Source organism: Macaca thibetana, chromosome 19 (assembly GCF_024542745.1).
Source record: "Macaca thibetana thibetana isolate TM-01 chromosome 19, ASM2454274v1, whole genome shotgun sequence".
NCBI classification, from domain to species: domain Eukaryota; kingdom Metazoa; phylum Chordata; class Mammalia; order Primates; family Cercopithecidae; genus Macaca; species Macaca thibetana.
In genome coordinates, this window is record NC_065596.1 from 23,372,857 (window position 1) to 23,390,335 (window position 17,479).

General features: G+C 59.0%; 2 protein-coding genes across 3 annotated transcripts in view; both read right to left on the reverse strand.

Annotated features, from left to right (window-relative positions):
* Nucleotides 1-17,479, reverse strand: part of WDR18 (WD repeat domain 18) — an 86,152-nt gene that overhangs the window by 31,344 nt on the left and 37,329 nt on the right. The window lies entirely within an intron of this gene.
* The window catches only part of ARID3A (AT-rich interaction domain 3A), a 49,655-nt gene that overhangs the window by 10,166 nt on the left and 22,010 nt on the right, over nt 1-17,479 (reverse strand). For both annotated transcript variants that reach the window (XM_050771137.1, XM_050771136.1), the window contains exons 4-6: nt 6,481-6,553; nt 1,636-1,819; nt 1,007-1,254 (exon numbers count right to left, since the gene is read on the reverse strand). In XM_050771137.1, the coding sequence (XP_050627094.1) occupies nt 1,007-1,254; nt 1,636-1,819; nt 6,481-6,553 (505 nt within the window). The remainder of the gene's footprint in view (nt 1-1,006; nt 1,255-1,635; nt 1,820-6,480; nt 6,554-17,479) is intronic.

The window sequence follows — 17,479 nt, forward strand, 5'->3', positions numbered from 1 at the left end:
CGCCTCCCAGGCTCAGGTGATTCTCCTGCCTCAGTCTCCCGAGTAGCTGGGATTACAGGCGCCCACCACACTCAGCTAATTTTTTTTTTTTTTTTTGGAGACGGAGTCTCACTGTGTCGCCGAGGCTGGAATGCAGTGACGTGACCTCGACTCAGTGCAACCTCTGCCACCTGGGTTCAAGTGATTCTCCTGTCTCAGCCTCCCAAGTAGCTGGGACTACAGGCAAACGCCACCACACCTGGCTAATTTCTGTATTTTTAGTAGAGACGGGGTTTCACCATATTGGTCAGGCTGGTCTCAAACTCCTGACCTCAAGCGATCTGCCTGCCTCAGCCTCTCAAAGTGCTGGGATTATAGGCTTGAACCATCGTGCCTGGCCTAAACAAATTTTTTTTAGATTGGGTCTCACTACTGTTGCCCAGGCTGTAGTGCAGTGGTGTAATCTCAGTTCACTGCAGCCTCGACCTCCTGGGTTCAACCGATCTGACCACCTCAGCCTCCTGGGTAGCTGGGACCACAGGTGAACGCTGCCACGCCCAGCTATTTTTTTTTTTTTTTTGAGATGGGTTCTCACTATGTTGCCCAGATGAGAAATGGGAACTCAGACAGGCAAACTCAGGCCACGCTGCTGCATGTGCTGTTGGTACCTCTGTGTTATGGAGGGTACAAAGGCTCAGTGGGAGGGAAAACTGATCAACTGATGATGCCTGCCTCAGTGTAGACTGGAAAAACAGTGATCAATTAGTAATATCTGCCTTGGCCACAGGACTGGAAACACAGATTGATTAGCAATGTCTGCCTGCCATCTGTGTGGGATTAGAAAAGCGGTGATGGATTGGTAATGTCTGCCATGGGCAGAAGACTGTAGATTGGAAGCCCTTTTCCATGCCAACTATAGGGTTTTTCATCCTGGTTACCCAGAGAGGGGAAGAGGTATCCCCCAAGGTCAGCCAGCCAGGCTGAAGCTCAGTTGGGAACACGCCCCAGGCCCCATGCAGGCCCTTACCTTTCTTGATCTTAGGGGCGGGGGTGATGGAGCTGCCGTTGGTGCTTGCGGCCAGGCCCAGGGAGGACACGGGCAGCTTGGGTGAGGAGAGCATGCCGTGCGCCCCACCTGGCGAGTAGGCAAAGAGGGAGCCCCCAAAGCTTTGGCGCCGGCCCTCCCGTCGGTTGCTGTCTATGGCTGCCTGGAGCTCATTGGGGTTACTGAGGCCCCGCTTCTCACACTCGTAGGGGTACAGGTACTTCATGTATCTGTGGGTGGGACGAGGGAAGAGGATGGCACCCAGATCACCCCTGTGGCTCCCTTTGACCTTCAGTACAAAGTAAACCCCACTGTGGCACCACCATCCCTGGCTCCTCCCTTGGAGTTGCTCAGCAGCCCCCAGAGCCACTGGGCCTTCGCCACGCTGTTCCCTCCATCTCAATGCTGTTCCTCGCAATGGCCCCTGATTGCATAACCCCAGAGCCTGTGTGGTCCTCGCACCCCTACCTGATGCTCTCAGGCCCTGGATGCATAGCGTGGCCCTGTACCCTTTGCGGCTGCCCACCACGCCCTCCCTCTTCTGCAGGGAGCCACTTGCACTGGCTGCTGAGTGCCCTGGCCCGACCTGGGCACAGCCGCCCGCCACTCACTGGGTCCGCAGGGTGAAGGCCGCACTGGTGATGGACGTGGGCAGGTTGAGGCCCTTGGTGATCTCGCGCCATAGCTTCTTGTTGATGACCTCCACGAGGCCGCCCTTCTCCGTCACCAGCACGTACAGCATGAACAGGTCAAGGACCTGTTTGGCCATGATGGGGATACGGTTCACAGGCGTCCCTGGGGGCAGGGGCGAGAGGGAGGTTGGGGGCCACCTGGGCACTGCAGGGAGCCAAGTGTCCCGGCCTCCACCCTCTCCATGCCAGGAGCATTCCCCGGCCCAGGCTGTGACAACCACAGATGTCTCCAGACGTTACCCAGGGTCCTCTGTGGGTGCAGGATCATCCAGGTTGGGAACTGCTGCTCAAGAGGGCACCGAGGGGGCAGCTCTGCCTCAGTTTACCCACCAGTAACCTGGGCTTAGGGACAGCGCAGCCCTCGGGAGGAGGGTTACTGAGAGGAGGGACGTACGGGAGACGCCTGGATCTTTGTTATTCCTTCTCCACGCCACCCACCACGGCAGCTGCCAAAACAACTCTGCCTGGGTTTCCAGAGGCCTGTTCCCGCCACGCTGACAGGGACTCTGCAGCCTCAGGCCTGTTCCCTCCACGCTGACAGGGACTCTGCAGCCTCAGGCAGGCGAGGGGGAAAGCTTGGCATACCCGATTTGGAGTTTGGAGAATGGAGGGCTGTGGGCTGGCCTAGGGAGGGGAAGGGGATGGGCTAGCCCCGGCATGGGGGGGTGGGCTAGCCCAGGAGGAGAGGGTTGTGGGCTGTGCTATGCCAGAGTGGGAAAGAGGGACGATCAGCTCAGGCAGGGGAAGGGCGGTGGGTGGGCTGGCGCAGGAAGAAGACGGGGCTGGGCTGACTCAGGATCCTACAACCTCATCTCCTGGAGCTGGCTGAAGACAGGGCCCCTCCCCACCCTTCCAGCCCCACCCGCCCCCTCCAGGCCTCTCCCAGGCTGCCCCTGCACCGGAGCCTCTGGCTTCAGATGTCAGCTCCACCTCTGCCCAGCCTCTCCCTGGCCTGACAGTAGGGCAGGCCCCCACTTAAACCTCTCGTCCGGTCAGTGAAATTCTGCGCTTAGGAGATCAATTGTGTACTGTCTGCGGCCCCCGCTCCATGTTCTGCCTACGTGGGGTCCCGGCACCCAGTGGCATACAGTAGGCGCTCAGTGAAGACCAGTGAGGGCAAGTGGCCCAGGCCACAGCTGCTGCCCACTCACCATGGAGTGGGAGGGGATGCCCATCGCCCCGTTGGGGATGGGGACGTGGACATCGGTGGTTCTGTGATGTGACTGGCTGGAGAGCCGGTGCGGCCCTGAGTGAGCGGCCGGCCCTCTGCCTGGATGAGGCCTGCCACCCCTGGGACCCCCGGAAGAAGCTTCCAGAACCACCTCCCACCACCCTCGGCCACTTCCAGGCCCTTCCCAGGTTGCAAAACCCCCAGTGAATGGAGGAGATCCCGGGTTGGAAGAAGATGGGCCTCAGATTCGACCCCACCTGAAACCCGTTTTACAGCCTCAGAGAGAGGAGCCACGCCGGGTTTTAGCTGCACAATCAGCCCGGAAACCTTCCCAGAGCCTCCGTCCGGCCTCACTCGGGACATCAGTTCAGGCCTCAGAGTTTGCAAAGCAAAAGGAACGGCATCAGGCTGGGCGTGGGACTCACGCCTGTCATCCCAGCACTTCGGGAGGCCAAGGCGGGAGGATCACCTGAGGTCAGGAGTTCGAGACCAGCCTGGCCAATATGGAGAAACCCCGTCTCTACTAAAAATACAAAAATTAGCCGGGTGTGGTGGTGGGTGCCTGTAATCCCAGCTAATTGGGAGGGTGAGGCAGGAGAATCGCTTGAACCCGGGAGATGGAGGTTGCAGAGAGCTGAGGCCCCGCCATTGCACTCCAGCCTCGGCAACAAAAGCAAAACTCTGTCTCAAAAAAAAAAAGGATCGGCAGCAGAGGGTTAGAGGGTTGGTTCCCAGGGCCGCGCCCTGGCTTTGCAGTGGTGGGAGGAGGATGTTTACAGAAGCAGCTGGGAGCATCAGCAGGGCCCATCTGGGGCCCAGATAAGGAAGGGCGGGGAGGTTGTCAGGGAACAGCAGGTCAGGTGGTCCAGGGGCTGCTGCTGAGGGGCAGGGGGTGCGGTCAGGACCCCTCCCTCACTTCCAGCCCCCAGAGAATTCTGAGAAATTTAGTTGGAGGTTTTTACTTTGTGATACAGGAAAAAAATTGTTTCCCTCTGTCTGGAGTGAAGGAGAGGTAGATTGTGGAGTCTAGGGTGACAGACAAGTTCACCTGACAGATTCTCAGCTCCAAGGGTCCCCATTACAGAGCAGGAAGCTCCAGGAGAAAGGCAAGGAAGACGGAGGTTTGAGGCTGGGTTTTGAGGGATGCATAGGAGCTCGCTGGCTCCTGTCCTGTAGGAATTCCCAGCTTGGAGAGGGAAGTAAAGCTGGACACCAACCCTCACGGCCCCATGTGCCAGGCGCCTCCATCTCATCCACACTCATGAGCAGCCTACCATGCTTGCTTTTTGTTTGTTTGTTTGAGACAGGGGCTTACTCTGTCACCCAGGCTGAAGTGCAGTGATGCAATCATAGCTCAGGGCAGCCTCGACCTCCTGGGCTCAAGCAATCCCCACTCCTTGGCCTCCCAAGGTACTAGGATTACTGGCGTGAGCCACACCTCACCCAGCCTCACTGTGCTTTTTTTTTTGCTTTTTTTGTCTTTTTTAAAGACAGAGTCTTGCTCTGTCGCCCAGGCTGGAGTGCAGTGGTGCAATCTCAGCTCACTGCCATCTCTGCCTCCTGGATTCAAGCAATTCTCCTGCCTCAACCTCCCAGGTAGCTGGGATTACAGGCGCCCACCACCATGCCCGGCCAATTTTTGTATTTTCAGTAGAGACGGGGTTTCACCATGTTGGCCAGGATGGTCTCCAACTCCGGACCTCAAGTGATCCACCTGCCTCGGTCCCCCAAAATGCTGGGATTACAGGTGTGAGCCACGACACCCCGCCCTCACCGTGCTTTTTTTTTTTTTTTTTTTTTTTGAGACGGAGTCTCGCTCTGTCTCCCATGCTGGAGTGCAGTGGCCAGATCTCAGCTCACTGCAAGCTCCGCCTCCCGGGTTCACGCCATTCTCCTGCCTCAGCTTCCCGAGTAGCTGGGACTACAGGCGCCCGCCACCTCGCCCGGCTAGTTTTTTGTATTTTTAGTAGAGACGGGGTTTCACCGTGTTAGCCAGGATGGTCTCGATCTCCTGACCTCCTGATCCGCCCGTCTCGGCCTCCCAAAGTGCTGGGATTACAGGCTTGAGCCACCATGCCCGGCCCACCGTGCTTTCTAAGTACGCCCATGACACCAGCAAGGTACCAGGCATGGGTAACAGCAAAACGGGTTGGCTTTGGACCCGGGAGCTTGGAGCCCCACAGCAGAGTGGTCAGGGCCGAGCAGGTGTGAACGGGATGATAAAGGGTCACGGGGAGGATCTGTCCAGCCTCATGGGGGGCAGTGGGCCCTGGTCAAGGCTGGGCTTGGAGGATAACACAGGAGAGGCCCCCGCCCAGGTCCCAGGTCTGGATCCTCTGTTCCCAGCACGGGAGGGGTTAACTCGGAGGCTGCTGGGCAGTGTGGGCCGGGGGGCCCACAGCCCTCCTCCTTCTCCTTCCCTTCCGGGCGGGCGGCTGGCAGTGGCGGGTCTGGGGCCTGTGTTTATAGAAGCCAGGGGAGGGGTGGGCGGAGGCTGGGACACAGCGGGCGCCTACGACGGCCCCGGCATGGCCCCAAGTGCAGGGACAGAGCCCTCTGCCCCACCCCTTCCTGCCTCTGTGGGCCCCGAGACCTCCTCCCCCGTCTGAACAGTGGGGTCTGAACAGTGGGGATCGGAGCTAGCTCCCTGCCCTAGAGGAGTGTCCAGGGGATTGGAGCGGCTCCTACCTGGCGGCAGACGCTCCTAGCCGCTCGCTGGCCAACCAGGACTTAGAGGCGAGATGGAAACCCTGGCCACATTCTCTTTGCCCCGTGGTTGCTCTAAGCTGGGGTGAGGCCTGGGAATGGCCGCTGGGGACACTCTGGCTACCCTTGGTCATCTCTGAGTCTGTCTTGTGTCTGGACCTCAGTTTCCCCACCTGGACACCAGCCCAGACCTGCCCTCCCCAGGCCAGAAGACTTCAGGGGCACAGAACAGTGTACAAGCGGCCAAGGCCTGGTATACCGTTGGTGTCCAATAAGTGCACACAGTAAACAGCAGCCCTGCACTCAGCATGTCTGGGGTACCTGCTGGCCACTGAGTTTTGGGCAGGGACTGTTTGTGGCCCATTTTTACAGATGGGGAAACTGAGGCCCTCGTGGGAGGAGGGGAGGGGGCCAGGACTCAAATGCCACGAGATCATTAGACTCTAAGCCACCTCGAGGTGGGCTGGGGGCTTTTGTCCTGCCGCACCTGCCCCCACCTGGCCAGCCTGGATCTGACCCCACTCCCCAAACACAGCGGCTGGCTCCACTCCCCCAGTACCCAGTAGCGGGGACCCCCCACTTCACTGCACCCTGGATGCCAAGGAGACGGCCTGGACTGTCTGTTCTGGGTTGGAGCCCTGAGACTGCCCCGCCCCCCACCAGGGGGCCTACCCCTTAGACTCACAGGCGTGCCTCCCGCATCAAACCCCGATGGCAGGATGTGCTTCCCCCCAAGACATCCCTGAAGTCCGTCCTGATTTAGGAGCCTTGGATGCCTCCAGCCACGGGGAACTCACTACCACCCCAACATACCTGGAGCAAATAGGGCCCCTCCTACAGCCCCGTTTCTGTGACCTCCCTCCGGGGGGTGAGAGCAGAGGGCTCACCTCGCTTCTGCATGAAGCTGAACAAGTCATCCAGGAATTCCTTCCTCTTGGGGTCCCCGTCGAGTTCGTAGAGCTGTGAGGGTGGAGAGGGGATGGGTTAGTTGGTGCCAGAGCTCAGGTGTGGGACTCACGTACCCCCTGTGCTGGAGGCCAGGCCAGGAGGACAGGAGCAGGGGTTGCCACCCCTAGGACCCCCGAGCCGCTGCTAGAGCCAAAACAGAGCCGGAGGCCCCGCTGGGCAGGTGAAGAACCACAAGGGCTGCGAGACAGAAATGCCGGTGAACGAGCTTCCCAGAGGGGCTGCAAGGAGGCCCCAGAAAGCAGGCGGCCTGGGACGACAGACGGTGTCCTCTCCGGGTCCAGGGGCCTGGGAACCCCAGATCAAGGTGCATCCTGGCTTGTGGCCGCAGCACTCCAGTCTCTGCCTCCGTCTCCACGAGACCCTCTCCCCGTCTCTCTTTCCTCTTTTCAGGACACCAGCCTGCTGGCTTTAGGGCCACCTCATCTCAAATCGATCCTCGACTCCCTACAGCCACACGTTGCAGCTTAAAACAACAGAAATCTATTCTCCCGCGGTCCTGGAGCCCGGAAGTCCAAAACCAATTTCTCTGCAAGGTGGCGGCTCACGCCTGTAATCCCAGCATTTTGCAGGGCGGGTGAATGGCTTGAGTCCAGGAATTCAAGACCAGCCTGGGCAACACAGTGAGACCCCATCTCTACAATAAAATACAAAAAGTTACCCAGGTGGAGTGGCTCATGCCTACAGTCCCGGCTACTTAGGAGGCTGAGGTGGGAGGATTGCTTGAGCCTGGGCAGTGGAGGCTGCAGTGAGCCGAGACCGCACCACTGCACTCCAGCCTGGGTGACAGAACGAGACCCTGTCTCTAAAAACAAAACAAAACCAAAGGTGCATCTGCAGGCCTGCATTCCCTGCGAAGCCTCCCAGGAAGAGACCTTCCTGCCTCTCACGGCTTCTGGGGGCTCCAGGCTCCTGGGCTTGTGGCCACGTCGCTCCGGCCGCTGCCTCTGTCTTCGTGCAGGACGTGTCCTGATAAATGTGTCTGTTGGTGATTTCGTCAGTGTGAACATCAAAGACTGAGTCACACGCACCTCACGGGTGGGGCCTCCCACACACCCAGGCACAGGCACAGCCCAGCCAGCGCTCCTGGAATACGAATCTGTGGCTGTCCTGGGTCCCGCGGGCAACGGCAACGCGACGGTGACTGTTTGTGCGTCTAACACAGCTGGACACAGAAAAGGTGCACAAGGAATATGGAATTCGAATCTTGTGGGACCACCGTTTTATCTGCGGTCTGAGGCTGGCCTCACGTCAACACGTGATTGTACTTCTGTAAGGTCTCCCGTTTCCAAATGAGGTCCCGTCACAAATACTGGGGGTCCAGTGCTTGAACCTATCCTTTTTCCTTTCTTTCTTCTTTTTTTTTTTTTTTTTTTGAGCCGGAGTCTCTCTCTGTCCCCCAGGCTGGAGTGCAGTGGCGCCATCTCGGCTCACTGCAGCCTCCGCCTCCCGGGTTCACGCCATTCTCCTGCCTCAGCCTCCGGAGTAGCTGGGACCACAGGCGCCCGCCACCACGCCTGGCTAATTTTTTTGTATTTTTAGTAGAGGCGGAGTTTCACCATATTGGCCAGGATGGTCTCCTGACCTTGTGATCCAACCGCCTCAGCCTCCCAAAGTGCTGGAATTATAGGCGTGAGCCACCGCGCCCAGCCTATTTCTTTTTTTTTTTTTAATTTTAATTTTTATTATTATTTTTTTGAGATGGAGTCTTGCTCTGTTGGCCAGGCTGGAGTGCAGTGGCAGAATCTCGGCCTCCCAGGCTCAAGCAATTCTCTCCCCTCAGCCTCCTGAGTAGCTGGGATTACAGGCATCTGCCACCGCACCCGGCTAATTTTTGTATTTTTTGGTAGAGACAGGGTTTCACCATTTGGCCAGGCTGGTCTCGAACTCCTGACCTCAAGGGATCTGCCTGCCTCAGCCTCCCAAAGTCTTTTTTGTTTGTTAGTTTTTAGAGACAGGATCTCACTCTGTTGCCCAGCTGCAGTACAAGGGGCGCAATCATGGCTCACGGCAGCCTCGACCTCCTGGGCTCAAGGGATCCTCCCGCCTCAGCTGCCCAAGTGGCTGGGACCACAGGCACTCGCCATCACACAGGGCTAAGTTTTCACATTTTCTTTTGTAGAGATGGGGTCTTTCTATGTTGCCCAGGCTGGTCTCGAACTCCTGGGCTCCCTCGATCCTCACACATCGCCTTCTCAAAGTGCTGGGGTCACAGACGGGAGCCACCGCCCTCCACCTTATCTTCTTTGGGGGACACAATTTAACCTACGACAGTGCCTGCCTGAGTTCACACAGCAAATCACTGCAAACAGTCACCAGCATGCCTCCCGGGGCTGCCCTGAGGGCTGGACAGGAGCGCGTGTGCTCTGAGAACCGGCTCTGCTTTGCAGATGAGGAAACTGAAGCACAGTGGTGCGTGTGGGACCAGAGCCTGGGGGGATGTCAGGGACTCGGCCCAGAGCCCCGTCCTGCTTCCCATCCCGGTCCTCCTGCCTCCCGCTGGCTTCCCCGCACCTGGAGCCTGGGGTCTCGGCCTCCGGCTGTGAACCGAGCCTCGGACTGCCTCTGCCTGCCAGGGTGATGGCTGGGGAGGAAGGAGATCACCAAGCCCCAGAATGTCTTCCAGAGGGGAAAGGGGCTCTGTCTGGGGTACAAGGGGCCAGGAGGTCCCCCAGCCCCCCGCCCACAGGTTTGGGCGGGCAGGCAGGGGCGGGCAGGGTGGGGGAAAGCCGGCAGGGATAATTAGAAAGTGGAGTTCAGGCGGGGGCCAATTTGCCGAGGAGGAGCTGCGACAAATACCAGGCTGCAAATTAAGCTCCGGGGAATGTGGCTGGCTGGGCAGTGGGGGGCCTTGAAACCACCAATTAGGCCTCAGCTGGGATGATCCGTCATTAGGGCCCAGGAAGGAGGCCCACGCCCAGCCCCTGCTGCCGGGGACATCCCAGGTGCTGGGGAGGCCGGGCGGCCGAGGGCCCTGCCACCCTGCAGCCGTCCCACGCCTCTCTGGGTCTCAGTTTCCCCATCTGTGTACTGGAGGCTCAGTGAGGGCTTCCGGGAGGGGGCTGGGGGGACAGCCAGGAGTCCTGACCTCTGCCCTGGGTGGTCGAGGCTGCCCGAGGTCCAGCTGCCTGGCCTTTGTCTCCGCCCCACCCTGGCCAGCGCCAGACTGGCCAGCCCGCATTCCTGCACTGATTTATGGTGGCCGACGACGAGGCCTTTCCCCTTCGGCTGCCCGAGGGGTGTGGGGCCCGCAGGTAGACCCGGCCAGCCAGGCCGGTGGGTCCCATGAGCACAGGCACGCACACATGGCCACACGCCTGGCCTCGTCCTCTGACCCTGGGCCGGCTCCCGCCCACTCCCTCCACGCTTTTCCTCCGAGACCCCGTCCATCGCCGAGTCCCGGATCTAGGGTTCTGTCTGGGGTTCTGTCTGTTTTGTTGCCAGAATCTGGGATCTGGACTTCACCGTTGGGGCTGTCCTGGGGTGAACGCCGCCCCCCACCCAAATTCACATCCACCGAGACCCTCAGAACAGGACGTTACTTGGAAAAAGGCCTTTGCAGATGGGATCAAATGGAGAAAAAGTCACAGTGAAGGCCGGTGGGTCCTACATCCAAGGGCTGGGTTCTTAGACATGGAGACGGTCGCACAGAGGCAGAGGCCGGCCACGGGGCCACACCTGGAGCCCCCAGGAGCTGGGAGACACAGAAGGCTCCTCCTGCAGCCCCTGGAGGGAGAACAGCCCTGCGAACGCCTCCGTTTTGGACTCTGGGCTCCAGGACGGAGGGAGAACAGGTCTCATTTGTTTGAGGTCCTTCGTTACGGCGGCCCCCCTAAGATGTGAAGGTAGAGGCCAGCACACCTTGGGCCCTTCCAGGGCAAGGGGAAGGTCGTCTCCTCTGAGATTCTGACCCGGTGTTGGGAGGGTCTACCCTGCTTGGACCCCCCCTTCCCCAGCACAGCCCCTATAAGAAACCTCACCACACCTCCTGCCTCAGTTTCCCCTCCTCTCAAGGAAAGTGTGTGAGAAAACACAGCGGCTTTACCCTAAGCACCTGGAGCCCCAGCAACCCTCACATCCCGGGTGGGGAAACTGAGGCACCCGGCAGCAATCAGCTGCCCTGTGTAGGACCAACCAGGGTTGGGGTTGGAGGGGGGGAGCCATTAACCCCCAGGCCAAATGGTGGGTGAACTGGGCCGATGGCGAGGCACGGTCAGACCCCTGTGGGGCCGGGGCACTGATGTGTGGCAGTAAAGGGAGGACCTGCGGGGGCCCCAGCTGCTGGCGGGGGAGGCGGCTCTAATGGCCGTTGCTGTGGGCAGCCACTAACAAAGCCGGCAGTAAAGGCGGCCTGGGCTTTATGGGTCTCTGGCCCCCGGTTCCGCTCCCCTGCGGGGGACGTCCTGCCCTGGCCAGCTGGCCGAGGCCCCAGGGAAGGGAAAGCAGGGGACGGTGTCCAAGCTGCCCATGGTGGTGTCCAGGCCCCCCTTGTGGGCCAGATCCTGAGTTGAACTGCTGGGCCACAGCACACCCCATGGCAAACCCAGGCCTTGATTCTCACCTGGGTTCTGTGGCTGAAACCCTGCCCCTCTGAAACGTCGACCAGACAGCTCTAAAATCAGCCGCCCACCATGCACCCACAGGAGGCCTAAACCCAGGCTGGAGATTGGGCGAAATCTCCGGAAACTCCCTCCCTGGAGGCCGAGGGCTGAGATAAGCGGTCTGCCCTCCCATCCCCGCCGCCTGGTCTCCCTGGGGCCCGCTCTGATCACGGGAGGTGCCCCTCCGCTGAGACCCCCACCGCCCTCCCATCTGCCCCGCCAGGCCGCCTTCGCCCGGCTGTTCCTCTCCTCTCCAAGGCCTTCTCAGCCCCTTCATCTGGGTGCCCTGTGGTCATTGCCTTCCAGGAGGGGAGCCCCGTCCTCCCAGGACGGAAATCACCTCCGCAGACGCTCTGCTCCCACCCACCTTTACCAACCACCGGCCTCATGGGGTTTCTGGCTCGCGGCCCCCCATGGCCCCCCAGCCCTCGCATGGCCCCAGATGTGCAGATTTACGCATTTGTCTCTCGTGTGTCTGCCCTGGAACATGTGGAATTCTTATCTTGTTGCTAGCATCCAAAATCGGGCACACAGCGGTTGCCTAATATACGAACGTTAAATGAACTTGCTTTCTCAGTGTGATCCCCGGGAAAATGCGGGGCTGCAGGGCAGGCCTGGGGTCCTTCCCCGGGGGGTCCCCTCCGCTCTGTCCACATCCTGCTGTGGGGGATGGAAAGTGTGGACCCCTAATTACTAAGGCTGGGCCCATCGTCTCCCCTTCCCAGCACCACCTGCTTTGGAGAAGGGGAAACTGAGGCACAGAGTGCGTGGAGCCAAGCCACCTCCAGGTCCCCCAACTGCCCCTCCTGCCAGACCTTTCCCCACTCAGCAGCTGGGTAGGGTGGGGTGGGGGCTGTTCACAGCTGTCTGAGCATGACCCTCCCCTGACCACAGCCTCCTAGAGCCCCTCAGCACCCTCCTGGCCCCTCCCTGCTCTCTCCTGCTCCCTCCGTCCTGACCTTGGGCTGCTCTCGCTGTCACTCAGGCTGGAGTGCAGTGGTGAGACCCACCTCCCACCTCGGCCTCCTGAGCCACTGAGACCACAGGCAGGCACCACTATGCCTGGCTAATTTTTGCATTTCTATGGAGACAAGCTCTTGCTATATTGCTCAGGCTGGTCTCAAACTTCTGGCCTCAAGTGATCCTCCTGCCTCGGCCTCCCAAAGCGCCGGGATTACAGGCAGGAGCCACCAGACCCAGCCTTGGCGGCTTTCTGAGTAAAACACACACACCTGCACCTCTGTGGCACTGTTCCTTCTGCCTGGAATGCAGCTCCCAGGTCCCCGCACGGCTCCCGCCTTCCCGCCCAAACGTCGCCTTCTAACAGAGCCCCCTCCACCGCCCCCCCAGCCTCTGACCCCTTCATTCCTCTTTCGTTTCCTTCCCGGAACGTTGCACGGCCCGAGCCCGTTACATGGATCTTGCAGGACATACTCCACGGCTCTGAGGATGGCCCCGGGTCCCTGACATTCCCCTGGCTCTGCACCGGGGGGTGTGGGAGGCCTGGGGGGGGAGGTGCCGCCCCCACCTGCTGATGAGGTGGCCCCCTGGAGCGGGCACCTGTGACGAACGAGGGCACAGGGCTCAGGTGGTGGCGCCGGTGGGGGAGGGGAGGAAAAACTGAGATAACCACCACCCCCCAAGCCCTCCAAGGGCAAACAGGAAATTCTTGTTTGTGGCGAAACGTTGATTATTTTCTCCACCCCACCTCGCAGAGAAACGACAGCTTCGAGGGGGTCAGTGGAGTCTGCTGGCGGACCGGTGCGAGATAACTCCCAGGGCCACCTGGGAGTGGGGAGGGGGCTCCCTGGCCGCCCGGAACCTTCTGGAACCAGGGGGTTCAGCCCTGGCTCGGGACTCCCCTCCCCAGCCCACCAGCTCTGGGAGGTGGGAGGAAGGTCAGAAAAAGACCCCAGAGGTTTGCAGGAAATCCAAGGGAAGGGCTGGCCAGGACAGGAGGGGGCGGCCGGGGCCAGCACAGGCGGCCCCTCCCCCGGCAGGGCAGGACAAGGCAGCACCCAAGGTCACAGATGGGCAGCACCCAAGGTCATAGATGGGCAGCACCCAAGGTCACAGCGGGGCAGCGCCTAAGGTCATGTCGCCGGGGCTGTGGTTTCCCTGCTCCGTCCCCAGGAAGGCCCCACCTGGGCACTCCCACCAGGTCCCAGCAGCTGCGGAGGGCCCAGGGCGGCGTCCTTGGGCCCAGAGGCCCAGGCTGTAAAGAAACTGCCTGTCTGCAGGGCCCCCTGGGAGAACCTTTGCCCCCCAGGCCCCCTCCTGTCTCGCAGGAGGCTCCAAAGTCCATGGGGCCCCACCTGGGAATGAGGCCATGGTGGGAGCGGGGCGGGGGTGCAGGAGCTGGGAGGCACCTGGTCAGCTGCAGCCCTTCAGACGCTTTCTTTGGCCACAAAATTCAGGGAAATCCAAGAAACAACCCTAGTCTCTAGCGTTCGGGGCCTGCCGAGCCCTGAGCCTCCAGGAGGGTTGGCCTGAGACTTGGCACAGGGAAGTCAGACGAAGATAAATTTTCTTTTCTTTTCTTTTGAGACAGGGTCTTGCTCTGTGGCCCAGGCTGGAGTGCACGATCACAGCTCACTGCAGCCTCAGCCTCTCAGACTCAAGTGATCCTCCCGCCCCAGCCTCTGGAGTAGTTGGGACTCCAGGCACACACCACCTTGCTCAGTTTTAACTTCTTTTGTAGAGATGGGGTCTTGCTATGTTGCCCAGGCTGGGCACAAACTCCTGAGCTCAAGTGATTCTCCCTCCTCGGCCTCCCAGAGTGCTGAAATTCTGGGCATGAACCACCATGCCCAGCCTGAGACACTTTATTTTTGTTTTGAGACCAAGTCTTTCTGTCATTCAGGCTGGAGGGCAGTGGTGTGACCTCGGCTCACTGCAACCTCCGCCTCCCTGGTTCAAAAGATTCTCCTGCCCCAGCCTCCCGAGTAGGTGGGATTACAGGCACGCGCCACCACACCTGGCTCATTTTTTTTGTGTGTTTTTCACAGAGATGGGGTTTCACCACGTTGGCCAGGCTGATCTCGAACTTCTGACCTCAGGCCATCCCCTCACCTCCGCCTCTCGAAGTGCTGGGATTATGGGTATAAGCCACCGCGCCCAGCCTGAGAAATGCTCTAAAAGACACGTTTTCACACCGTCCAATATGGCTTCTGGGAAAGTTTAGAAGTATGTTTTCCTCTAAGGCCAGATATAGGTCTGCGGACACTCAGAAGAGGCAGCAACAGATCATAGATCTGAGTCAGCAGCCGCCCCCTCCGGGCAATGGCCTGAGCCTCCCAGGCGCCCACACACCCAGCGGGGCGTTCCTAGGCTGCTGAGGGGTCAGAGGGAAACAGAATTCATCCAACGGCCGGGACCACTCAGACCAGCTGGGGAACTCTGAGATTTGGTTCTTTAGTCTACTTCATTTTTTTTTTTTTTTTTCCTTTTTCTGAGACAGGGTCTAACTCTGTTGCCCAGGCTGGAAGGGCAGTGGTGCAATCAGAGCTCACTGCAGCCTCCTGGGCTCAAGTGATCCTCCCACCTCAGCCTCCCCTGTAGGTGGGACCACAGGCGCACGCCGCCACTCCTGGCTAATTTTTGTATTTTTTGTAGAGATGGGGTTTCACCATGGTGCTCATTCAGGCTGGTCTCGAACTCCTGACCTCAGGCGATCTGTCCACCTCAGCCTCCTAACCTGCTGGGATTACAGGTGTGAGCCACAGCACCCAGCCGATGCAGTCTGCTTTTAAAAGATCTTATAAAAGGTTGGGTGTGGTGGCTCACGCCTGTAATCCCAGCACGTTGGGAGGCCAAGGCAGAAGGATCACTTGAGCCCAAGAGTTTGAGACCAGCCTCGTCAACACGGTGATACCCCATCTCTTCTTCAAGAAAGAATCCTGAAATTAGCCGGGCGTGGTGGCGGGCACCTGTAGTCCCGGCTACTTGGGAGGCTGAGGCAGGAGAATGACGTGAACCCGGGAGGCGGAGCTTGCAGTGAGCCGAGATCGCGCCACTGCCCTCCAGCCTGGGCGACAGAGTGAGACTCCGTCTCAAAAAAAAAAAAAAAAGAAAGAAAGAAACAAAGAATCCTGGCCAGACACAGTGGCTCACGCCTGAAATCCCAGGACTTTGGGAGGCCAAGGCGGAAGGATCACCTGAGGTCAGGAGTTTGAGACCAGCCTGACCAACATGGAGAAACCCCCGTCTCTACTAAAAATACAAAATAGGCCAGACGTGGTGGCCCATGCCTGTAATCCCAGCTACTCAGGAGGCTGAGGCAGGAGAATTGCTTGAACCCAGGAGGCGGAGGTTGCAGTGAGCTGAGATCGCATGATTGCACTCCAGCCTGGGTAACAGAACAAAAATCTGTCTCAAAAAAGAAAAAAAAAAAGAAAAAAAGAAAAAGAATCTTAAAAAGACTTTATTGAGGTGAAATTTACATAATATAAAATTAGCCAGCCAGGGGTCGTGGCTCACGCCTGTAATCCCAGCACTTTGGGAGGCCGAGGCAGAAGGATCACCTGAGAGGTCAGGAGTTGGAGACCAGCCTGGCCAATGTGGTGAAACCCCATCTCTACGAAACACACAAAAATCAGGTGGGTGTGGTGGTGTGCACCTGTAACTCCAGATACCTGGGAGGCTGAGGCCGGAGAATTGCTTGAACCCAGGAGACGGAGGTTGCAGTGAGCTGAGATTGTGAGTTTGTGCCACTGCACTGTAGCCCTCCAGCTGGAATGTAAACTAATTTAAGATTTACAATAAAGTGACTTTTAGTGTATCTACCGTGTTATGCAAACCACAATCTCTATCCCCATCAGCCGTCACTCCCCGTCCTCTCCCCAGCCCCGGCACGCACGCATCCCCTTCCTGTCTCTGTGGATGAGCCTGTTCTGGACATTTCATAGACACGGATCACACCGCGTGGCCTTCTGTGTCTGGCGCCTCTCACTGAGCGTGACGTCCTCACGGTGCACTTGTGCTGAGGCCTGGGTCAGAGCCTGGCTCCTGCTCACGGCTGCACCGTGTTCCATGGTGGACGGGCCGCACTGTATTTGTCCATTTTATCCTTCAATGGACACCTGAGCTGTTTCTACCTTTTGGCTCTCGTGAACCGAGCTGGTCTGAACCTGCCTGTATAATCATCCCACCTGTTTTTGTTTCCTCTGGTTTTTTTTTTTTTTTTTTTTTGAGACGGAGTCTCGCTCTGTCGCCCAGGCTGGAGTGCAGTGGCGCGATCTCGGCTCACTGCAAGCTCCGCCTCCCGGGTTCACGCCATTCTCCTGCCTCAGCCTCCCGAGTAGCTGGGACTACAGGCGCCCACAACCGCGCCCGGCTAATTTTTTGTATTTTTAGTAGAGACGGGGTTTCATTGTGTTAGCCAGGATGGTCTCGATCTCCTGACCTTGTGATCCGCCCGCCTCGGCCTCCCAAAGTGCTGGGATTACAGGCGTGAGCCACCACGCCCGGCCTGTTTCCTCTGGTTTTGAGACAAGAAATAAATCACTGCTCGGCCGGGCGCGGCGGCTCATGCCTGTCATCCCAGCACTTTGGGAGGCTGAGGCGGGCGGATCACCTGAGGTCGGGAGTTCGAGACCAGCCTGGCCAACATGGAGAAACCCGTCTCTACTAAAAACACAAAATTAGCCGGGCGTGGTGGTGCACTCCTGTAATCCCAGCTACTCGGGAGGCTGAGGCAGGAGAATTGTTTGAACCTGGGAGGCGGAGGTTGTGGTGAGTTGAGATCGTGCCATTGCACTCCAGCCTGGGCGACAAAAGTGAAACTCTGTCTCAAAAAAAAAAAACAAAAAAGAACTCACTCACTGTGACTCCTACAACAACATTAAACTGAAAGAGCCGATTTTCATCCCCCCAATCCCCGAAAAGCTGCCAGGATGGAAAAATGAGATGCCCCCTCCTTTCGGCAGCCCCCGAGGGTGGAGGGACCGAGGGGCTTGGAAGTCAAGATCAAGATCAAACCAGGTCTCTCCCCTGCTCCACGGTCAACCATGGCTCCTGACTGCCCCCAGGAGAAGGCCCAACTCCCTGCCTGCTTGCCGAGCCCCACACGAGCCTGCACATGGCTACGGCCATCTGTACACATGCTGGCTGCTCCCCCGAACGCTCCTTTCCCCACGTGGGCCCCTCTCACTCCTGTAGCAGCTGACGGCCTGCGCTGACCCTCAGCACCTTCCCGGGGTCAGGCTGGGTACTCATCCATTTATTCTAGGGACAGCCTCTTTCCATCTTGCCTGCCTGCCTCCCACCCATGAAGGCAGAATCCGGGCCGGGCACGGTGCCTCACACCTGTCGTGCCAGC